General features: G+C 39.4%; 1 protein-coding gene across 1 annotated transcript in view; it reads left to right on the top strand.

Annotated features, from left to right (window-relative positions):
* Positions 1-24,805, top strand: part of LOC124111379 (alsin-like) — a 99,116-nt gene that overhangs the window by 63,007 nt on the left and 11,304 nt on the right. Inside the window, exons 4-26 of the mRNA XM_046471070.2 lie at positions 411-525; positions 1,154-1,250; positions 2,148-2,222; positions 2,412-2,524; positions 3,173-3,236; positions 3,402-3,570; positions 4,554-4,636; positions 5,555-5,727; positions 6,304-6,469; positions 8,636-8,767; positions 10,434-10,562; positions 12,235-12,311; positions 12,729-12,795; positions 13,492-13,691; positions 17,002-17,067; positions 18,274-18,369; positions 18,800-18,966; positions 19,110-19,219; positions 19,907-19,984; positions 20,488-20,639; positions 21,126-21,299; positions 22,086-22,206; positions 23,866-24,023. Coding sequence (XP_046327026.2) covers positions 411-525; positions 1,154-1,250; positions 2,148-2,222; positions 2,412-2,524; positions 3,173-3,236; positions 3,402-3,570; positions 4,554-4,636; positions 5,555-5,727; positions 6,304-6,469; positions 8,636-8,767; positions 10,434-10,562; positions 12,235-12,311; positions 12,729-12,795; positions 13,492-13,691; positions 17,002-17,067; positions 18,274-18,369; positions 18,800-18,966; positions 19,110-19,219; positions 19,907-19,984; positions 20,488-20,639; positions 21,126-21,299; positions 22,086-22,206; positions 23,866-24,023 — 2,782 coding nt within the window. The remainder of the gene's footprint in view (positions 1-410; positions 526-1,153; positions 1,251-2,147; positions 2,223-2,411; positions 2,525-3,172; positions 3,237-3,401; positions 3,571-4,553; positions 4,637-5,554; positions 5,728-6,303; positions 6,470-8,635; positions 8,768-10,433; positions 10,563-12,234; positions 12,312-12,728; positions 12,796-13,491; positions 13,692-17,001; positions 17,068-18,273; positions 18,370-18,799; positions 18,967-19,109; positions 19,220-19,906; positions 19,985-20,487; positions 20,640-21,125; positions 21,300-22,085; positions 22,207-23,865; positions 24,024-24,805) is intronic.

Below are 24,805 nucleotides of genomic sequence, written 5' to 3'. Positions count from 1 at the left end.
GACTAAGAAAATAGTAGGAACACCCTGTAGGCTTTTACAATTTCATTTCCTCATGGCACCTTTATGGTGTTCTCCTCATGCTTGTCACCTTGCAATAGTCCATATATAGGTCTGCAAGACATTATCTGTCAGTAACGAGCTGGTAATCAGAAGATGCAGATTTCATAACTTATGGTGATGTTGCCATGACTTACGAAACTGTGGGTACATTTGCATATCTAGACCACTGCATGATGAGTTTAACAATAGCCAGCGTGTCCTTTAGCATGTCCTTTAGCGTGTCCTTTAGCGTGTCCTTTGTTCAATAAAAAAACAAAATCCAGTTTTATTCTGGATGCATAACTAACATTTGATTGAGCAGAATGGTAATCGTATGATGTTTTGTTCAGTGAGTATGTCCTGGCTTGTAGGGTCTGACAGCTCTGTGTCTGTGGAGGCCATTCCGAAGGTGTCGCTGGACACAGAGGTTTGGTCATGGGGTCACAACAGCAAGGGTCAACTTGGCCAAGGAGACCAGGTGAACAGGTAGGGAACAATATGAGCATGATGGACAGGTAGAGAACAGACATGGTGAACAGCCTCTTTGGAAATTCAAGTACCACATGCTTGTCTTAAAAGCTTACTAAGAGGGATTTTTTTTATAGAAAATAGTTTTATTTGAATCATGAAAATACAAGTTGGGGACAAGTTATACTTGTACAAATATTTGCCCCCCCTGTCAAAAAAAGTTAACTACGGCCTTGATCGGAGTTACAACCATCTTAACGCTAAGATCACTTTGTGCAAGTGGGCCCATATGGAGGTGTGACCATGAACTTGGTGGTAGGGACCGCTCAGTGTACAAGACTTGGTGTGGTTCTGGGAACCTCAAACATTGGCTCAGAACTTTCTTTTTATTTGTCTAAGGTGATATCAGATATTAGACTTAACTATTCCTGCAAAACTATCAGTACACTAAAAGAAAGCAGTTAAACATAATCATCATACATACTTGTTTATGTATCCCATGAATATCACTTAATTTGCACTAATTTGGAACAGTTCTATTTTACGGTCTCTGATTGGAGTTAACAAGGAAATGAGTTGCTTACTAGTATTATTATAAATTCTGTTTGAAGAAAAAATGAGTTTCTTTTTGTCAATTTTGTTCCAGAATAAGGCCATGTTGTGTGAAGATGTTCAGCTCCAGATGTGTCCTGAAACTGACCGCTGGCGCCAACCATAGCCTGGCCTTGACCTCTGTAGCTCAAGTGAGCACACCGTGTGGATGGTGCGGGTGTCTGAATTGTCTGAGTGCAGGTTGTTTGTGTGATGTGGGTGGTTTGTGTGACATGGGTGGTTTGTGGTGTGTGTACATCTGTCACTGCTGCCTTGACTCTGTCTATCGTGTTCATTCTAGTTAACCTTACAACACCTCTTGTCACCAGTCTAAAGATATTCTATAACTATACGTCCCTGTAATTCAGGGACCAGAAATATTCAAATCAGACAAGTGGCCTTTTTCCATTTGTCTAGTAATATTCTCCCACACATATTAATTGAATATATAAGTTTAAGAATATTTAAAGGTAGCATTGGGCATATGTGTGGTCAGCTGTCTCCTGATGTCTAAAAAGTTTTAAAAAATACAAGTTTCTAATGAGAAAGTTCTTGAGTTCCAGAAATAATGGCAGTTAGTCTGATTCTGTTTTTTGCATGTAGTCCAAACACAAACCTTTCTAGTTTTACCATTGTCAACTAGTGATCTTTGATGTGGGATAGTTCTATAGAAGTTATTTCATACACTGGCAGCTCCACATTTGAGATTTACTTGTTCATGGAAAAGAATCATCTTTCACGTGATGGTAGATCTTTTCCAGGACAGTTTTGACTTTGAGAAGTAAAGATGCTGGCTAATGGCCGCCATGTAGAACAGACGTATCCTTCAGTTAGTTTATGCTTATAACATGGTAATGCAATAAAATGGATTATGAACAATATTTGCTAAATGATATGGTTGTATATTTTACTTTTGTTCAGAGACATTATATTATATGACATTTTTCCTGCAACTTTTTGAAATGGTAAAGATGAATAAAATCAAGGACAGGTGTGCCAGACGCTATTGTTGTGTAGCTTGATGTTGGAAGTTGTTGTACCCATTGCAGGTGTATTCCTGGGGTCACAATGCCTACGGTCAGCTTGGTCACAACGAGAATGAAGCATCTCCTAACAGAGTAAAGGTAGGATTGTAATTCATATTCAGACAAAGCTTATCTCTTGTTTTAGGGTCCTGCCAACCAAATATTTGTTAAATAGGAAAGAAAATTTTAAGGGTTGTCTTCTTTCTTCCTGACTTTGAAGTCATAATTTCTTTTTTAATTAAATCAATATGGGATTTGAAGTAACTTTTAACATATATCTTCTGGCAGTTCATGCGAGGATATTATGTGTGGGACATAGCGGCTGGCGACGCCCACTCTCTCTTTCTCACTGACAGCTCGGGAATGAAGCCAGATGTTTTCTATTGTGGGAAACAACCCTCGTAAGTAACAAATATATTTCCTATTGCAAATCAGTGGGACTAAGGGACCACACATATAATCTGAAATTGAAAACTGGAAATTTCATTTTCATTAGTTTTTGTTACCCAAAACATTAATTCCTTTACTGTTTTGGGGAGCCTTACCTGACAAGTTTAAAACATATCTTCTTAAAAGGCAATCCGAAAATAATTTAGGGGCACGGGAGCCACAATTCGCTGTGCAGAGTTGCGTCCCTTGGCATGACAGAACCCTTTCATCACGGGTTCGAATCCCGGTTTGCCCTGGTTATGTTTCTAGGTTTGTCAGCACCATACCTGTGCTCGTGGGTTTCACCAAAGTGGTAAACGTTTAAGACCTGCATCACTTCAGGCTTTCTTCCCACATTAGCTGACACACTGTCATAGAACTGGAAAAATGTTCAAATCGGTGTTAAACCCAACTCACTCCCAAAATAAGTTGTGTTAAATGTAAAATAAGCAACTCAGGGCAGTGAATTGTGTGACATTTGACCACCAGGGTCTTGTAGCACTACGACAATTGCGACTCCCATACGAGAGCATAGGCTTGTGAAGTTGTAGCCCTAAGAATGATTTGTGAAATGGCGTCAAGGTAACCCTTGATCTGATTAACTCTCATTCTGTCTACAGAGCGGATGTATATGCAACTGTCAACAAAACACCAGTGCCTAATGCCCTCAGTCTACTCAAGAAAGTAAGTGCAAAGACATGGGTCGCCAGTAATAGTGGTTCATCATGATGATAAAAACAAGTCACATATTACATAGACTAAAACATCAATATCAGAGAATATATATTATGAAGTCAGTTGATCAACTCATTGTATTGTTTGCTGTATTGTATTTTGTACTCTTTTCAGACTGGTTGGTTAAAGAGCCTGTCATCTAGGGGAAACAACTGTGCCTGCCTGTTGTCTGACCCGGCGGTAGCTCTCCCTGCCCTGTATGAACTGGCTGCTATTCAGAGAGGGTTTTACTATCACCTGAACAGAATCAAGATGGACCTGCTGAAACCCCTCAGCAGTCATAGTAAAACACTTAGAAATATAGAAATGTCTGAATGTGTGTCAGAATAATAAAGGAACAATCAGCCCAATATCAACGTGTATTGGGGGCGGTCGGGTAGCCTGGTGGTTAAAGCGTTTGCTTGTCACGCCGAAGACCCGGGTTCGATTCCTAACATGGGTACAATGTGTGAAGCCCATTTCTGGTGTCCCCCGCCGTGATATTGCTGGAATATTGCTAAAAGCAGCGTAAAACCAAACTCACTCACTCACTCACTCAACGTGTATTGTATAAGTCCCTATCAATCACTGTTGAAAACAAAAGTCTTAGGATACATGACTTTATTCTTACCTGTCGTGCTAGCTTTATTAATTGCTGGTAATGTGTTTGAGGCTGTGGTCTGTCATATCATATTGACACCTTAACATTGAGCTTTCTCCACATATAAGCTGCTCTATAACTGATATATTTTATTCAAAGCAGTGTTAAACTAAACTCACTCATCACTTGGCATCACTGTTGGGTTTCATTCAACCAACCTGATATAAAGGAACCCTGGGATTCCATTTTAGAATTTGTCCCTAGCAGGGGGTGAGTGAGTGTTTTTATGCCGCTTTTAGCAATATTACAGCAATTTCATAGAAGGGAACACCAAAATATGGGCTTCACACATTGTATCCATGTGGGGAATCAAACTCAGGTTTTTGGCGTGATGAGCCAGTGCTTTAACCACTAGGCTACCCCACCGCCTCTAGGGTCCATATAGCAACCAAAGTTGGTTGTGAGAGCTGACTTAAGGAATCGGGTCACGGTTGTTAGCTTGTCATCCTACCCAGAGAGCGTGGATTGTTGCTCAAAATATCAATCACTGGACTTGATTATTTACAGGCAGTCATAATTTAGCTGGAATATTGCTGAGTGGTGGCTTTGAACAACAACAAATATGATGTAACTGAAATGCTGTAATAGATGTGTTTGACCCAACTGAGTGACTTGTGTTCCCCCAGTCTTCTACACCAGTCTGGATGTGTTCCCCTACAAGTCCACACTGCAGAACCTGCTGGCTTCCTTCTACGTCCTCACGAGGAATGTAAGTTCTCCCTTAGCTCATTCATTTATATTCAGGGTTTGATATTCCGTGTAGTTTGGTGTGATTCACAAGATAGATTTAGGTATTCAGAAATGAAAAGGATATCAATCTTAATGAAAAGGAAGGGGGCAAACTTTCAACATTTCAATGATGTATCAAGATTATTCTTCTACTTGCCACAAATTCCAAAGGACACCTAAGCCTAACCATCTTTGTGAGTGGCTGTGGCACATTTGTACAAAATACATGTCTATCCCTTCTCTTGGGGAGAAACTCAAATGTACAGAACAGTCATCACCATTCTCTCGGCCTCTGGATCCTTCTTACTAGAGCCACAAAAGTCTTTTGTTTCTCATTGCTGTCCAAATCAGTCTGTTTATAGCCAGTGTCCGAAATAACTACCTGCCTGCCTGCCCGTGGCTGGTAACTTTTCTGTGCACTGCATGAAATTTTTCTCCACCTGTCCAACTGTCTGGCAGATAAATTTAAGACTACTTACGTATTCAGTTTTTATAGTCATCATCTGGTCTGTCTGTTCGCATTTCATTTCCGGCGCATAACTTGAAAACCGTGAAAGATTTGTCTCAATTTAACACACAAAAAATCAATAATTATTATGTCTGAATGCAGGCAGGTAACTTTGAAGATGGGCAGGCAACTCTTATGGGTCACCTGCCCAACTGTCTTGTTGGGCTTTACAATAATATTTGAAACACTGTTTGTAGCATCACAATACGTAACAAGAGTAAAAACGTAACTTCAGTAACCTTGGTTTTCAAAGGGGCACAGATAACCTAGTTTTTGAAGGTACGTTGTCTTGCTGTACGGAGCTGCTTTCCTTTGCTGTGCCAGTATTCGCCTAAATATTGTACACTGGTAGTAAGCTTCGGCTGAAGAACATGTACTGTGTCTGTGTAGGTGGGAGAGCAGATAGGTGAGATGACAGTGGTGATACGAGAGGGGCTGAAACTCACTGAAGCCAGCCAGTTCAAGAACTACAGTGAACCAATCGACATGACTCAGAGATACTCACGATTCCTTGCAGACTTTATCTCTGTTGGAGGATTTGAATTCTGTGCTAAGAATGGAAGGTTTGTTGAAATCATCATTTATGATGTCTATGGAAGTTTTACCTACAGGGGTTTACTTTATAAACCAGATCAAGAACTAGATTACTGAGTATTGTACTGACAAGGGTTATGGTTGCCCGACTCGAGATCCTGAAAGTAAAACCTTTTGATCAGTCCAAGGCAGAATAGGTAATGAAAACATTAAAGCAGATTGCCTAGATGCATTATTTGCTATTTTTATTCAGGACATGGAAGCTGACATATATTTTCTTTCAAAGCCACCACATTTATTGAGTTGCTGGAAAAATAATAAAGAATGTTGGCAGTCAAGTACGGTTTGGGCTGTGATGAGAAAATCGCAGAAAGGTATGCTGGAATGACTATCCAGTAGTACCACAAGAATCTGGGCCCCGTTTCACAAAGCGGTCTTAGCACTAAGGTGATTGTAACTCTCATACGTTAACATTGACTTACGACAGTCGTGGCATCACGAAAGCTTTGTTGAACGGACCCCTGGAGTAACTGTTACACAAATTAAAGTCACAGAACATTCAACCTCAAGCACTACCTGGCATGTTACTTGTTTCCTTTCTGCAGTGCCTTTTTTGAGAAGATTCAGGGCAAGTTCCCGGACTTGATCCTGGAGAAGAAGGTAGACAAGTCTCTGTGGGCCCCCAACTTCCGCAAGGTCATGATGTTCCCCCTCCAGAGACTGAAGGACTTCTGTAGACACCTCTCCAAACTCACAGACTCTCTCCAGCAGGTAGGTCAGACTCTCTCCAGAGACTGAAGGACTTCTGTAGACACCTCTCCAAACTCATGGACTCTCTCCAGCAAGTATGTCAGACTTTCCGGCAGGTATATATCTGAATCTCTCCAGTAGGTTGTATCAGACTCTACAGCTGGTATATATCTGAATTGCTCCAATAGGTTGTATCAGACTCAACAGCTGGTATATGTCTGACTCTCTCCAGTAGGTTGTATCAGACTCTACAGCTGGTATATATCTGACTCTCTCCAGTAGGTTGTATCAGACTCTACAGCTGGTATATATCTGACTCTCTCCAGTAGGTTGTATCAGACTCAACAGCTGGTATATATCTGACTCTCTCCGGTAGGTTGTATCAGACTCAACAGCTGGTATATATCTGACTCTCTCCAGTAGGTTGTATCAGACTCAACAGCTGGTATATGTCTGACTCTCTCCGGTAGGTTGTATCAGACTCTACAGCTGGTATATGTCTGACTCTCTCCAGTAGGTTGTATCAGACTCTACAGCTGGTATATATCTGACTCTCTCCAGTAGGTTGTATCAGACTCAACAGCTGGTATATGTCTGACTCTCTCCAGTAGGTTGTATCAGACTCTACAGCAGGTATATATCTGACTCTCTCCGGTAGGTTGTATCAGACTCTACAGCTGGTATATATCTGACTCTCTCCAGTAGGTTGTATGAGACTCTACAGCTGGTATATATCTGACTCTCTCCAGTAGGTTGTATCAGACTCAACAGCTGGTATATATCTGACTCTCTCCGCTAGGTTGTATCAGACTCAACAGCTGGTATATATCTGACTCTCTCCAGTAGGTTGTATCAGACTCAACAGCTGGTATATGTCTGACTCTCTCCGGTAGGTTGTATCAGACTCTTCAGCAGGTATATATCTGACTCTCTCCAGTAGGTTGTATCAGACTCAACAGCTGGTATATGTCTGACTCTCTCCAGTAGGTTGTATCAGACTCAACAGCTGGTATATATCTGACTCTCTCCGGTAGGTTGTATCAGACTCTACAGCAGGTATATATCTGACTCTCTCCAGTAGGTTGTATCAGACTCAACAGCTGGTATATATCTGACTGTCTCCAGTAGGTTGTATCAGACTACAGCTGGTATATGTCTGACTCTCTCCGGTAGGTTGTATCAGACTCAACAGCTGGTATATGTCTGACTCTCTCCAGTAGGTTGTATCAGACTCTACAGCTGGTATATGTCTGACTCTCTCCAGTAGGTTGTATCAGACTCTACAGCTGGTATATATCTGACTCTCTCCAGTAGGTTGTATCAGACTCTACAGCTGGTATATGTCTGACTCTCTCCGGTAGGTTGTATCAGACTCTACAGCTGGTATATATCTGACTCTCTCCGCTAGGTTGTATCAGACTCTACAGCAGGTATATATCTGACTCTCTCCGGTAGGTTGTATCAGACTCTACAGCTGGTATATATCTGACTCTCTCCGGTAGGTTGTATCAGACTCTACAGCTGGTATATATCTGACTCTCTCCAGTAGGTTGTATCAGACTCTACAGCTGGTATATGTCTGACTCTCTCCGGTAGGTTGTATCAGACTCAACAGCAGGTATATATCTGACTCTCTCCGGTAGGTTGTATCAGACTCAACAGCTGGTATATGTCTGACTCTCTCCGGTAGGTTGTATCAGACTCTACAGCAGGTATATGTCTGACTCTCTCCAGTAGGTTGTATCAGACTCAACAGCAGGTATATGTCTGACTCTCTCCAGTAGGTTGTATCAGACTCTACAGCAGGTATATATCTGACTCTCTCCGGTAGGTTGTATCAGACTCAACAGCAGGTATATATCTGACTCTCTCCAGTAGGTTGTATCAGACTCTACAGCTGGTATATATCTGACTCTCTCCAGTAGGTAGGTCAGACTCTACAGCTGGTATATATCTGAATCTCTCCAGTAGGTTGTATCAGACTCTACAGCTGGTATATATCTGAATTGCTCCAGTAGGTTGTATCAGACTCTACAGCTGGTATATGTCTGACTCTCTCCAGTAGGTTGTATCAGACTCTACAGCTGGTATATGTCTGACTCTCTCCGGTAGGTTGTATCAGACTTATCAGGATTCCTTGAAAGCAAGCAGGATAAGTTCACTTATGACACTGTTTTCTGTTTCTAGGACTCTGTGGCACACAAACTGCTGAAGAAGTCTGTGTTAAACTGGGAAAGTCTCAAGATGACAACTTTGAATGAGATTGTCATCGCTGACCAGACCAAGGCATTCTGGGAAGGGTGTAACCAAAAATTGGCGGTATGTGTAGAATCACACCGCTCACATAGAAGCAAATTATGCTCCTTTGCCAATCAGTGTAATCTATAAAAAAAAGCACCCTCAAGGCTGAAAAAAACCAAATTGGTTCTCAGGCAATAGCTTTTGAAAATATTGTGCAGGCAGGGGGGTTGTGTGTCGTCTTATACACAGGGTTGAGTTTTTTATGTTTTTTCTCCGCAACACAAAGACATTACTGTGAGCACGTAACACCGGACATACCATGTCAACAAATCCGTGCTGAAATACGTCTGGTAGTAAAAAGAGTTCATAATGTAACTGGACTTATGTTCGTAATCTATTTTATTAATTTTATTCAATATTTCATTCAATATTGTTTCAATTCATTTCGGCAAAATTGTATGTGAAGTGATCGGAAGATCGCACAACTCACCGTTATTTACAGCAACCACGGTCATAATACCGCTTTTACCAAACTTTAGTGGATAGAAAATAGATACATATATATATAATAACTGCCATACATTGAATCGCTGAAAGTCATATTTGTTGTAGTTTGATTATTATATGTCAACATAAAGTTTTCGCAATCCCGGGCGCGGGAGCATGGATGGTGATTGGTCAAATTCTTCCATTCGAAAATATGCGGCAATGGCGATCAGCTGAACCAAAGTGCTACGCATATGGTTATTAATTTATTTCACATATATATAGTAAAGCTGAAACTAACATGATATATTAGAATAAATCATTCCTGATAAATAATAGTTTCAGATGCAATTCTTCCACTCATTGTATCAAAATTCTTTAAAGTTATATTATTGGGTAATTTTTGACCGAATCACCGGTAGATTCCGAGAAACGTGTGTACAGTTGATGTTTACGAGACAAGACGCACAGTAATCTGAATCTCTGCATATAAAACAATGCCAATGAGAACAGTATATACAATTAAATCGGCTAATCATTAGATCTATGTTTAGTGATGTTTTCCCTCAAATTTCAAATTTGTATTGGCCAAGATAAATTGTTATAATCTGTTCCATTTCCCTGAATTCACTCAAGGGCTACAATGTTATTTTTTCTCTGCGAAAACCAACACAATTTTATTGCAAATGTAGGGGTTTTGTATGCTCTAGTGATGTGCTTCACTCCGATTTGCTTTATAGACGGGGTATATGAATTAGCATCGATTTCCCACTTTATCATGTTTATTACGAGACAAATAACCTCTGCGTATGAAACATTGTCCCTCACACAGTACACAAATACTATTGAATTTGTATTTGAATACCATCATCATGTCTAGTGATGTTGTATCGCAAATTTAATGTTTTCATTGACCAAATTTGCAAACAACAAAACAAGCACACAAACTCCTATTGCCGCCATGACCATAACACACAAGATGCGCAGTAAAGCAGTGTGCATGAAAAGGGAAGTAACTTCATGCTATATTGGATCGCATTGTTTTTAAGTATTGTAGCATTTCACTGTTGAGGTCGTGCGTTCGAGACATGGAATATTTAAGGATTTTTTTTTTTATAATTGAAATAAAAACAAAACATGCGGCGAACTTTATGATGATGCGGCGGTGCCTGAGAACCAAAAATTTTATTTTTTTTAGCCTAATAGCCATGTATATTTTGCATCATGATGACAAGTGTGTATTGCCGTTTTCTTTCAGGACACTCTGCGGATCCCCAGTCGTCGTCTGCTCCGGGACAGCAAGAATCACCCTGTGTCCATCCCCAGTGCTGGACGCTTTTCCTCTCACTTGCTACTCCTCTTTAATGACATCTTCGTCCATGCTCAGGTACTGGTAGATAATCACTACAGTATCCTGCTCAGGTACTGGTAGATAATCACTACAGTATCTTGCTCAGGTGCTGGTAGATCATCACTACAATATTATGCTCAGGTACTGGTAGATAATCACTATAATATCCTGCTGAGATACTGGTAGATCACCATTACAATATTTTGCTCAGGTACTTGTAGATGATCACTATAATATCCTGCTGAGATACTGGTAGATCATCATTACAATATTTTGCTCAGGTACTGGTAGATAATCACTATAATAGCCTGCTGAGATACTGGTAGATAATCACTCAGGTACTGGTAGATAATCACTATAATATCCCGCTCAGGTACTGGTAGATCATCACTACAATATTTTGCTCAGGTACTGGTAGATAATCACTATAATATCCTGCTCAGGTACTGGTAGATCATCACTACAATATTATGCTCAGGTACTGGTAGATAATTGCTATAATACCATGTTCGGGTACTGGTAGATAATCACTATAATACCATGCTCAGGTACTGGTAGATAACTGCTATAATACAATGGTCAGGTACTGGTAGATAATTGCTTTAATACCATGCACAGGTACTGGTAGATAATAATTATAATACCATGCTCAGGTACTGGTAGATAATCACTATAATACCATCAATACCATGTTCGGGTACTGGTAGATAATTGTAATAATACCATGTTCAGGTATTGGTAGATAATTGTAATAATACCATGTTCAGGTACTGGTAGATAATTGTAATAATACCATGTTCAGGTACTGGTAGATAATTGTAATAATACCATGTTCAGGTATTGGTAGATAATTGTAATAATACCATGTTCAGGTACTGGTAGATAATTGCAATAATACCATGTTCAGGTACTGGTAGATAATTGTAATAATACCATGTTCAGGTACTGGTAGATAATTGTAATAATACAATGTTCAGGTACTGGTATAATACTGTGAAACGTCATAAATCCGGACCCTGTTAACCAGGAATCCTGCCTTCCACACAGTTACTGTTGAATGTATGTGTATTGTTATGGTAACATCAACATACCCATCCTGGTATTCCTGAAGTGTTTTAATCATCAGGATAACAATGCAATATTCCAGATTAGCCATGTGATGAGTATAATTATTACCCATCGAGTTCCTGGTTGGAAATAAGCAAGTTCATGATAATCGTGTGTGCTCTTTGGCAAATATCACTCCACAAACACTAGTTTATTGTTTACGTACTCCAGTTGGCATTGTTGACGTTATTCGAATCTTATTCTGACGTAAGGTTGGAATGACGTAACATTAGAAATGACGTCATAGCTGAAGATTGTTGATGTCATTTGATAACTATGGTTTTCTAAACGATTGGTTGTGATCAGTGCATTTTTCTAAAGGGGAGCTCAAAAGGATTAAGAAATATTAGGTAAAAAAGAACTTATTACACTTGCATGTGTGTCATGCTGATTTTACGAAAGTTGTGTAAGAATTCATAAATTACCCTCGCTCTCCCTAAGGAAATACAAGTATTCTGACACTTGTTTTGTAAAATCAGTATGACACACATGCTCCTATAATAATCTCTATGTATACAATCATAAGTACCATGTTTTAGGAATAAATTGCTTTCATACAGCAGATGTTGTATAATCCTAACTTGATGATGCTTGGTTGCAGTACAACCTGAATCAGGTGTTGCCCCTGGAGACTGTGTGGGTGGAGGTTCCTCCTTCCGAGTCCGACTCCGCACAACAGTGAGTGATGACTGTCTGAACAGAGGCTTGTTTCTTTAAAGCAACAGTGCTTGTGTGGTTTATCATAGAGGCTTTAGGAGCCACTCATAAATAGGACAAGTATACAAGGATTATTTTTTCTTTCAAAGGGAATTAACTCTTAACAACTAATGTTTGTTTTCTTAAGAGGCTGTTTATCTAAGAATAGACTTGACATTGAGTATGCAGGGCCATTTTGAAAAAAAAATGTTCGGTTATGGTAAATGAAAATCAAAACTTGCTATCTTCAAAAGCAGGTGTCCTTTGAATAAATTAGAAATGAGTGAGTGATTTCATGGTTAAATGAGCATGATGAAATTAAGAGCTGAATCGTCTTGCTGGATATTGTTCATCAGTTGGTGTTGGCAAGGCTTGTGATGACGCCATGGTTTCTTCCAGGGTGGGCATTATTGTGACGTCCCCGGAGGAGACCGTGGACCTCATTGCTGGCTCTCCTGCCGAGAAGGTGAGATATGGCTCCTTTGATTATCATATCTATCTCCATTGTGTTATGATAAACACCCTGCACCTATTCTGCACCATAGCTTTGTTTCAAGTCCGGTTCTAATGACACTCCACTACAAATAGACCTCTTATGAAATTACACTCTTTTATGATTGAAACATGCGGTGATATCACCAATACTTGACGTGACTTTTGCTAGTCTTTTCCCCTAAATTCAGCATTCATAAATACAAATGTAACATCTGATAAGGACTTTCCTCCCATATCTTGGTATCCAGGAAACAAACTTTTCAGTCAATTCAGTTAACTATCAAGCTTGAAAGTGGCCATGTTTTTTAATGTAGACCTGTGTGTATGCCGAACTCACATTGAGCATATTGCTTCTAATTCTGTGCTGTGTTATAGACTATTAGTGATAGGAGAGCCGGAGTTAGTGATTCAGCTCACCTCTGCTTAGTGAATGTATTTGTCTTTTCTTGGCTTGTTGTAAATGATTAGTGTAGAAACAGGTCCAGTTACAATTGTATCCACAAATCAATATATTGTTAGCATAGGAAATGCAAAAGTAATTTGTTTGATATCAAATAACACTACATCTGAATATATCAGATATTATTTGAACAATACTGTTGATTAAGATTATCTTTTATTAATATATTGAAATGTCTTATTTGTCAAATTGGGATTTTGTCCACAGGCTGAATGGGTAATGGCCTTGAACTCTGCAATCAACAAAGTTCTGTCCAATCAGAAGTCTTCCTCCTCAGGAAGGCGGGGCAGTGTGGACCGCCTGACTCCACCCCTCATCCGCCACGCCAAGTACTCCTTCGTCAAGAATGGAGTGTTTAAAGATGCAACCTACTCAGGGTCCTGGTTAAATGGCAAACTGCATGGATAGTAAGTCTGATTTGTATACTGAATTATTTAGGACATATATTTATGACTTTAACAGTAACTATAAGTTAAAACATGAATACATGTTGTATTACTGGATATTTGTTTGGCATGAAATTGTGTGGGTCGGTCATCTTTTAAGAAAAACTTCATCTATTTAATATGAACTGAGACCATATAATAGATTATATTAGATCTATTATATGGTCTCTGGTATGAAGAATTTACTTCTGTCAGAGATTAAGGGATCAAATCCCATTAAGGGTGTGCTAAAAAAAACAAATAAAAAACACTTTTATTTCTTTTGCTTCTGAGTACAGCTTTTTGTAGTTTGCCTTATCACAAGACATATGTATCCTTAGCGGACACATTGATTCATGCTGCAGAGATCTAAGCATATATGTTCAGAGATCTAAGCATATATGTTCAGAGATCTAAGCTAATATGTTCAGAGATCTAAGCCTATATGTTCAGAGATCTAAGCATAAATGTTCAAAGATCTAAGCATATATGTTCAGAGATCTAAGCTTATATGTTTAGAGATCTAAGCATATATGTTCAGAGATCTAAGCATATATGTTCAAAGATCTAAGCATATATGTTCAGACATCTAAGCATATATGTTCAAAGATCTAAGCATATATGTTCAAAGATCTAAGCCTATATGTTCAGAGATCTAAGCCTATATGTTCAAAGATCTAAGCATATATGTTCAGAGATCTAAGCTTATATGTTCAGAGATCTAAGCCTATATGTTCAGAGATCTAAGCCTATATGTTCAAAGATCTAAGCATATATGTTCAGAGATCTAAGCTTATATGTTCAGAGATCTAAGCATATATGTTCAGAGATCTAAGGATATATGTTCAGAGAATTAAGCATATATGTTCAGAGATCTAAGGATATATGTTCAGAGATCTAAGCCTATATGTTCAAAGATCTAAGCATATATGTTCAGAGATCTAAGCATATATGTTCAAAGATCTAAGCCTATATGTTCAGAGATCTAAGCCTATATGTTCAAAGATCTAAGCATATATGTTCAGAGATCTAAGCTTATATGTTCAGAGATCTAAGCCTATATGTTCAGAGATCTAAGCCTATATGTTCAAAGATCTAAGCATATATGTTCAGAGATCTAAGCTTATATGTTCAGAGATCTAAGCATATATGTTCAGAGATCTAAGGATATATGTTCAGAGAATTAAGCATATATGTTCAGAGATCTAAGGATATATGTTCAGAGATCTAAGCCTATATGTTCAGAGATCTAAGGATATATGTTCAGAGATCTAAGCCTATATGTTCAGAGATCTAAGGATATATGTTCAGAGATCTAAGGATATATGTTCAGAGATCTAAGGATATATGTTCAGAGATCTAAGCCTATATGTTCAGAGATCTAAGGATATATGTTCAGAGATCTAAGGATATATGTTCAGAGATCTAAGCCTATATGTTCAGAGATCTAAGGATATATGTTCAGAGATCTAAGGATATATGTTCAGAGATCTAAGCATATATGTTCAGAGATCTAAGCATATATGTTCAAAGATCTAAGCATATATGTTCAGACATCTAAGCATATATGTTCAAAGATCTAAGCATATATGTTCAAAGATCTAAGCCTATATGTTCAGAGATCTAAGCCTATATGTTCAAAGATCTAAGCATATATGTTCAGAGATCTAAGCTTATATGTTCAGAGATCTAAGCCTATATGTTCAGAGATCTAAGCCTATATGTTCAAAGATCTAAGCATATATGTTCAGAGATCTAAGCTTATATGTTCAGAGATCTAAGCATATATGTTCAGAGATCTAAGGATATATGTTCAGAGAATTAAGCATATATGTTCAGAGATCTAAGGATATATGTTCAGAGATCTAAGCCTATATGTTCAAAGATCTAAGCATATATGTTCAGAGATCTAAGCATATATGTTCAAAGATCTAAGCCTATATGTTCAGAGATCTAAGCCTATATGTTCAAAGATCTAAGCATATATGTTCAGAGATCTAAGCTTATATGTTCAGAGATCTAAGCCTATATGTTCAGAGATCTAAGCCTATATGTTCAAAGATCTAAGCATATATGTTCAGAGATCTAAGCTTATATGTTCAGAGATCTAAGCATATATGTTCAGAGATCTAAGGATATATGTTCAGAGAATTAAGCATATATGTTCAGAGATCTAAGGATATATGTTCAGAGATCTAAGCCTATATGTTCAGAGATCTAAGGATATATGTTCAGAGATCTAAGCCTATATGTTCAGAGATCTAAGGATATATGTTCAGAGATCTAAGGATATATGTTCAGAGATCTAAGGATATATGTTCAGAGATCTAAGCCTATATGTTCAGAGATCTAAGGATATATGTTCAGAGATCTAAGGATATATGTTCAGAGATCTAAGCCTATATGTTCAGAGATCTAAGGATATATGTTCAGAGATCTAAGGATATATGTTCAGAGATCTAAGCATATATGTTCAGAGATCTAAGCATATATGTTCAGAGATCTAAGCATATATGTTCAGAGATCTAAGGATATATGTTCAGAGATCTAAGCCTATATGTTCAGAGATCTAAGGATATATGTTCAGAGATCTAAGCCTATATGTTCAGAGATCTAAGGATATATGTTCAGAGATCTAAGGATATATGTTCAGAGATCTAAGGATATATGTTCAGAGATCTAAGCCTATATGTTCAGAGATCTAAGGATATATGTTCAGAGATCTAAGCATATATGTTCAGAGATCTAAGCATATATGTTCAGAGATCTAAGCATATATGTTCAGAGATCTAAGCATATATGTTCAGAGATCTAAGCTTATATGTTCAGAGATCTAAGCCTATATGTTCAGAGATCTAAGGATATATGTTCAGAGATCTAAGCATATATGTTGTGTGAACCATTTAGTGTAGGCTGACACCAGTGACAGGGCGTGCCTACAAGGAATTTCAGTTGTACATGTTTAGGTCAAATATATACAGTGGCTATGACGACAGTGGCTACATTGTAGTACTGCTTGCAAAATATGTTTAACAATTTGCTTTTATACATAACTATGATGTATTGATGACATATTCTTTTTAATCTCACAACTTGTTCTCATTGCTATATGGCTGAAACGCTGTTAAATTTTAACTCACTCTTTCATTCCCCAGCTGAGCACAGTCTCACTTGGAGCCTATAGTTGGTGTTTAGGTATAAGTAAGGTGTGTTGGTTTATTACTGATGGAGACAGTCCCTGCAAGGCAACATCACTATTTTTAGCTAGTAATAAATGTCTGTCTTCCTGCAGTGGTGAACTGAAGTGGAATGATGGCAGGACGTACATCGGCATGTTCAAACAGGGACTCCAGCATGGGTGAGGAGGCCATCTTGAATATTTCATTGGTTATATCACGGACCTATATAACAAGTCCGTGGTTATATCATATACTTGGATGAGATTTTTTAACTTTTGTTATGCATGCCATAACAATGTAAGCATAAATCATATAGATCCCCAGACCTCGGCTAACTTCCAGGGTGTATTTTAAAATAAACATTCTCATCCCTGCATATAGTACAAAAAATCAGCCCCAAGTTGACAATTATTCAACATTCTGGAGGTTATCGTCTTCAACGTCCAACTGTGTATTAAAATTATCTAACTTAAGGGTTTATTTCAGTTGGTTAACTTAATGTCTGATTCCCATCAGCCTCCCTTTAGATGTCATATATTGTTCATATATCAAGTGACAGCAATATAGATTTGTTGTAAGGAAAATATATCAGAGTATTGCTAAAGGTCTGGCAGTGACAAAATGACTTGCACATTCAATTGTATATGATACAAAACTACTGGACTTTTGAAAGGGAGATTAAGACGCAACAAACTAATAACTTACTACTAGAAATGACATCTGCTGAGAAAGAAAATCTTGATATTTAACAGTGTTCAAAATTAAGCATGAAAGTCGTAGGATCTTTATCATAGCCTGAATGTTAAAAGCTTTAAATGAGTTGGTCCCCAGATTTCGATTTAGAAACCTCAAGGACCTCTACTTCCAACAGTCCCTGCTTAGTAAAAGTAGAGTAGTATCAGACCTCTTATTGCATGATCAGTACTAGGGCTCGGACGGGTAACTCGGGTACTTGGTTCGGGTGGGTACTGAGTAGGCCCCGGGTACCCACAGGACTACCCTGACCTGTGGTTAGTTATGTGATATATTTTTTTTATGACGTTAACAATAACATTTCATGGTTACACTTTAAAAGTACAAGTCAGTATAGTTCGCATTTCTTTCTGACTATGCACACATTCCTTCTGATTTTTATATGTTTGAGTAAAGACAAAGCTTCAGTCAACTTCAGTGTATGCACGATCAGATCGTTTTATACTATATCTAAATACTTTTTGCCAGGGCTCCAGTAAAATACTTCCCATTTGAACATTTTATACCTAACTTGAGACCTAGAGTGGTTACCTGGGTACAGTCGGGTTATAGGGGGTCGGGTACCTGGGTAGTAATTTTAGACTTCTCCCAGCCTTAATCAGTACCACACCCTAACATATGCTCTGTTTCAGACATGGAGTGCTGACGATACCGAAGGGAAGTACCTCCACTGTGTGTATGGAAGGCGAATGGAAGGATGGAAAGCTCAGTGGATATGGTAGCACCAGGTCTGTTCCCAATCTCAGTACTTTATGCAGCATCTGTACAAAGCTGTTTCTTAATTGCCATACGTGTTATGGAGTGAATTATTTCATGGGGGACAGATAATGTGTAATTCCAAGTTGCGAATCGGTTGTTCTATTATTTTTTATTTTTCAGAAAATAAAGAAAAATGTGGTGTTCCTGATCACAAGTCTTTTGTTGGAATGACGTCATGTAAAAACATCTTTCACATCATAAACAATGGATAATGTCATTTTTATTTGTTTGATATGCCACAACATTGCTGTTGGCTGCTTCACAAACAATGAAAGCAATGGGTAGACAATCAGCATCAAGCAAATATTATAATGCTTCATGAAAAATACCGACAATAACTGTACTGATATCCTAGCCCCTGTTGTTAACATCAGAAACTAACTTTGCTACTTCACCCAGGTATTCGAATGGCGACTGCTACGAGGGGTATTTCAAGGATGGCCAGAGGTTTGGTCACGGGACCTACCGCCAGGGTCGTCACATGTCTAGCAACGCCAGCATCCACATCGGGGAGTGGCTGGCAGACAAGCGCCATGGCTACGGTGTACAGGATGATATTCTTAGAGGTAATAGTTGCAATTTTGATGATGCTTTCCTCATGCAGATCATGTAAGATGATTTACAAGGATTATTGAAATCGTCCAAGGAATCAGAAGAGGAAGTGACAGTTTAGTTCCTCCCTTTACACGTGGTGGTATCTTGTTGCCAGGTGAAAAGTACATGGGCATATGGAATGATGATGCGCGGCACGGCAAGGGCATTGTCGTCACCCTGGATGGGATGTACTTTGAGGGCACCTTCTCAGCAAACAAACTAACCGTGAGTAATGCCATGGCATGCTTGATTACATGTATGAAGTCTGTGGCAAGTGGTAATAAGTGAATCACTGTAGTGATCAAAGGCACTGCAATAGGATGTGCAGAGTTCCATCCCTTAACTACACCTGGATCAGCAGATCATGGGTTTACATCGCAGATTTGTTCTAATGACATTTGTTTCTGGAGTCGTCAGCACAAATGGTGAATGCCTACGACTTCTGTCACTTCAGGTTTTCCCCCACAATTGGTCCGATACACTATAACAGAAACCGTGTTCCAAGTTCATTAAGCCATTGGCTTCCACCAATGTGGTGAATGCCTACGACTTGTGACACTTCAGGTTTTCCCCCACAATTGGTCCGATATACTATAACAGAAACCGTGTTCCAAGTTCATTGAGAAATTGGCTTCCATCAATGTGGTGAATGCCTAAAACTTGTGTCACTTCAGGTTTTCCCCTACAATTGGTCTGATACACTATAACAGAAACCGTGTTCCAAGTTCATTGAGCAATTGGCTTCCACCAATGTGGTGAATGTCCACAACTTGTGACTCTTCAGGTTTTCCCCCACAATTTGGTCAGATACACCATTACAGAAACCGTGTTCCAAGTTAATTGAGCAATTGGCGCCACCAATGTGGTGAATCCCTACAACTTGTGATGTGTGTATGTGATGACATGCTTCAGGGGTTTGGTCTGATGCTGACTGAGGATAACAGCTGCTATGAGGGTCAGTTTGCTGGGATCACACAGTTACAAGGCAATGTGAGTATTGTGTGCAGCAGGGAGTCGATACATCTGGAGGGGGCACGGGTGGCCCAGTCGTCTAAGGCGTCGTGATTCGCTGTGCAGAGTTGCGTCCCTTGGGAACGCCAGAAACCTATGATTGTGGGTTCGAATCCCGGTTCGCCCTGATTATGTTTCTAGGTTTGTCAGCACCATACCCGTGCTCCTGGGTTTCACCAAAGTGGTAAACGTCTGAGACCTGCATCACTTTGGGCTTTCCTCCAACATAAAGCTGACACGCCGTGATATAACTGGAAAACTGTTAAAAGTGGCATTAAACCCAACTCACTCACTCACTACATCTGGACATTGATGAGACAGAGCTTTTGGCCCACTGAATTTGATATAATCGTTTATCAAAAACAGTATTCCCATATATGAAAATTGTGTTATTCATAATAATTTGAAGTACTTTTTGAGACCTTACACGTATGACTTCAGTCACAGTTGTAGATTAAATTGAATCATGCTGTCATCCCCAGGGTACATTGATCCTTCCAACAGGGGACAAGCTGGAGGGTTATTTCAATGGCTCATGGAACGAAGACCTCAAGTTTAATGGAACCTTTATCAAGGCCACAAGTCCCCCTCCTGTTGAGAGGAGATCCTCACACCTACTTGGGATTAATTCAGAGTAAGTATCATCCTCCATAATCCAGGGCATATTTTTCCAGTATGATAAATACCCTGGACTTCTTCATCAAAGCCTTGTTCACATCTCAGTTTCTCTTAGCACAGAATGTCTCTTGCCAATGAGTGTAATTTGATTGGACAGCTATTTTAAGTGTCTTTTTGTTTGAATTTGGCTTGAAGCAAAGATATTGTAGTGAATGGTTCAGATATATTTAGGGACTGGTAGGGTCGGAGGTTTTTGATGCACTAATGTACTAAAAATAATGACCCACCCCAAATCTCGTCATATTTTTGGTTAACCCTCTACATGTCCTTGTACATTTTCTCGCTGCATCACTTCAAGCTTTCCTCTTCCTTCAAGCAGACGCATTGGGATATAACTGAAATACTGTTCCAAGTGGTGTCTGACTTAACTCACTCACTCTCGTCATGCACTGTACACTGGTAACTGTGTGGAAATGCCACTACAGGATATGTCTTGTTGTAGTGTGTATGGCAAGCTGTCTGTGCCTGCTGAACACAAATGGGCTGATATTTTCCGCCACTGTTGCTCGTTGCTGGGTTACAAGGGAGACGGCAAGTCCAACTCCGACAAGGCCTGGGAAAGTGTGGCTGTTATCCTCACCACCGGCAGAAAGCACCTGAAGGAGATGGAGAAATGGTGAGTACAGGCAATATCTCACTGGGGAAGAAATGAGTACAGGCAATATCTCACTGGGGAAGAGGTGAGTACAGGCAATATCTCACTGGAGAAGAGTAAAATACAGCCAACATTACACTGGAGATGTAGGGAATAACAGGAGAATGGCATGCGAGGTGAGTACAGGCCACATCTGACTTGACAGGGGAGTACAGGCAATATCTAACCAGAGATGTGGTCAGTACAGGCAATATCTCACTGGAGAAGTGGTGAGTACAGGCACTATCTCACTGGAGAAGTGGTGAGTACAGGCCACATCTCACTTGACAGGGGAGTACAGGCAATATCTAACCAGAGATGTGGTGAGTACAGGCAATATCTCACTGGAGAAGTGGTGAGTACAGGCAATATCTCATTTGAGAAGTGGTGAGTACAGGCAATATCTCACTGGAGAAGTGGTGAGTATAGGCAATATCTCACTGGAGAAGTGGTGAGTACAGGCAGTATCTCACTGGAAAAGTGAGTACAGGTAATATCCAACTGGAGAAGAAGTGAATGTAGGCAATATCACATAACAAGAGAGACTAAGGCAATAGTTCACATGCAAGGTAAGTCATATCTAACCTTGGAAGTAGACAATGTTGTATGACAAAGTTGACAATATTGTACTATAAAGGTAGGCAGTATTTGGGACATTATCTCACCTGATTTACCTAGTATATTGAATAGTGAAGCTATGATGCAGTAAACATGTGTATTGTGAATGCCTCATGTCCATGTGTGCAGTGTTGTTTATTGTGTCCCCAGTTCCCCACACAAGCTGCGGCACCAGAGTGTCAGCCTGGAGAGTCTGGAGACCATCCCCGTCCACAACACCGGCAACCTCACCATGGAGAACTACCACCAGATCAAGGAGTACCTGCAGAAGGTGCTGCACCTAACACTCAAGTTAACAGCTATGTGTTCAAAACAAGAATCAAAATGCAAAAACATATTTCATTAATTATCTTTTTAAGTTGAGGAATTGTTATGTAATAAAATGAGATGTACTGCTGATGTATGGCTTTGTGAACTGTTTAACTGGCAGTTTTAGAAGTTGGTAAGTAACAGTAAAGACAAGATATTTTATGACTGACAACTTCTTTATTCTATTATGATGCGATGTTTCGGTATAAATCCTTATACTGTGTTCTTGTTTGACAACGGTATAAGGATCTATTCCGAAACGTCACATCATAATAGATTTATAATGACAATTCAACACAAAAATTGCAACAATGATTTAATACCCGAGACACATTCAATATAACACATCCCTAACAAAGTTTGGCATAAGTGGATTCTCACTGCAAACATGTGACTAGAAAGCTATTGGTACATGTACATGACTGAGCATCAGTCATGCCAAGCTAGGGATCGATTCGCCTTGCACAACTGACAACCTTCCCAAGCATTGGGTATAAACACAGGAGAATCGACTACATGTACCTGACTTATGTGTACCTGACTGAGCATAGGTCAGGCCCAAGCTGTTGGGATCAATTGTCGAGAGTGATACATAGAATACAAAGGTACACATCTATCATTCTACACTACAGATAGAATGCATTAGATGCTAAATACCATGGAGGTCAAGCCTGACCTGTGTTTTGACAACAGGCATCCAATGCATCCCATCCTAATGACTGCAGGGGTAAATACACCCAAAATCGAAGTAAAGAATTGACTGAGAATCCCCAAAGGCATTGAAATATACATCTAGGACAAGTAGTTACCCCTATTTTGTGCCATCGCACGCTGAGCCTGTGCTATGGATGATTTGGTTTGACAACGGTATAAGGATCTATTCTGAAACGTCACATCATTATAGAATAAAAAAGTAGTCATTCATAAAATATCCTGTATTTAAATATTTAAATATTTACTGTTTGTTTGAATCACAAGTCAGAAAGGTAATATTACTACCCTTGCTATATGAATCTACTTTAAAAGTGAAAAGCAGCATTGACAACATTTTCATTTCATTCCACATAGTGAAATATGGATTGGGAGATGTGTAAACCTTGAAGAGGTAACAACAGCACCCTGAAGGCAGTGAACTTGGACTGTCATGAAACAATAACCTTGAATTGTTTGATAGACATTACTTGACGGATGACAACGTAGACACAATTTATGGATAACACCTTCTTTAATTACTGTTAAGGCGACATTTCAGTATAGATCATTATACATGTACCATTGACAAGCAAGCAAGCTTAACAATGGTAAAAGGATCTATTTTAAGATGAGATAAGAACAACAAGTAAAAACATTTAGAAAATTGAACACTATCACAGTGAAGACAAGGAATGGTATTTTAAAATATATGTATTTATATCACAGCAAGCGTAAACTGTTATAAAAGGGATAATGACAGGAGAAGATTTGTACAGCGAACTGTTAAAAAGTAAACATTTAAAAGACTATGTATGTCACTGTGTTCCTACAATATGAAGCTGGCATATGACAATGATGTGATCCTGTTCAAAGCAGCATTAAATCTCCCTCTCACCCTCTCACTCTTTTGCTCAATCTTGTGTTTCAGGCATTTGACACCACATTCCACCCTCTAGGCAAGCTGATGGAAAATCTGGTGGACGTGTTCCGTGCCGCATACATCGGTGTTGGGGCCCATCCTCGTTTGCTGCATCACGCTATCCAGGAGGTCAAGTCCTACGTCCAGCGCATGTACAGCGTGGTCCGGTAGGAAAATCCTTATCGTCTCAACTTTTTTTTTAATGGAGGCACAGGTGTCCCAATCATCTAAGTTCATGCAATTACATTAAGTAATACGTTACCACTGTTATACCGAGGCTGTTGTCTCCCACAACTGCTGCTATAGCGAAATCTACCACAGAGATCTCAATTACCTCATGCAGCACGTGCGTAGCCACCTAGCTGCCATGTGACACCCTTCACTCTTGTCTCCTTCGTCTGCTTAGCAAGACGTGTTTTCTCCTGCTGAAGCGTTCCTTGAAGATTTGGTGATATTTATTATAGTTTATTCTCTAATAAACTGTGCTTTTATGGGGCGTTGCGGTAGCTACGCTTGGTTATAATTTTCCCGCCAAACGGAAAATTTTTCCCGCCCTTTTTTCTATATACTTGCGGGGTTCGCGTATGCACGTTGTGTTTTACGTTTCCCCTGTTCTTGTATGTTTTGGGGGTTAACATAACTTATTTCTTTAATAAAAGTTATAAGTGTATGTTATATGTTCACATTGCTCGTTTATTTTCTTGTGAAAATGTTCGTTTGTGAATCATTGTGGTGCGTGTGTTGTAACCATGTTTTGTTCTTTGTTTATAGCAAACAATCAATGTCTGACATGGATATGTCCCCAGTATCCACCCCCTCTACCCCTGCTCCTCGGAGTTATGGGGTGTGCAGAAAGTTTTTGTCGTCCCGGGATCCCCACGTTCGTTGCCCGCGGTGCAGGGTTCCTTGCGGGGACACCCGGTGCATCCTGTGCGAAGGTCTGGGGCCT

Source organism: Haliotis rufescens, unplaced genomic scaffold (assembly GCF_023055435.1).
Source record: "Haliotis rufescens isolate VD_foot unplaced genomic scaffold, xgHalRufe1.0.p SCAF_4, whole genome shotgun sequence".
In the NCBI taxonomy this organism is placed as follows: domain Eukaryota; kingdom Metazoa; phylum Mollusca; class Gastropoda; order Lepetellida; family Haliotidae; genus Haliotis; species Haliotis rufescens.
Note: the sequence above shows the minus strand (reverse complement) of the source record. Positions and strands in the feature narration are given on the sequence as shown.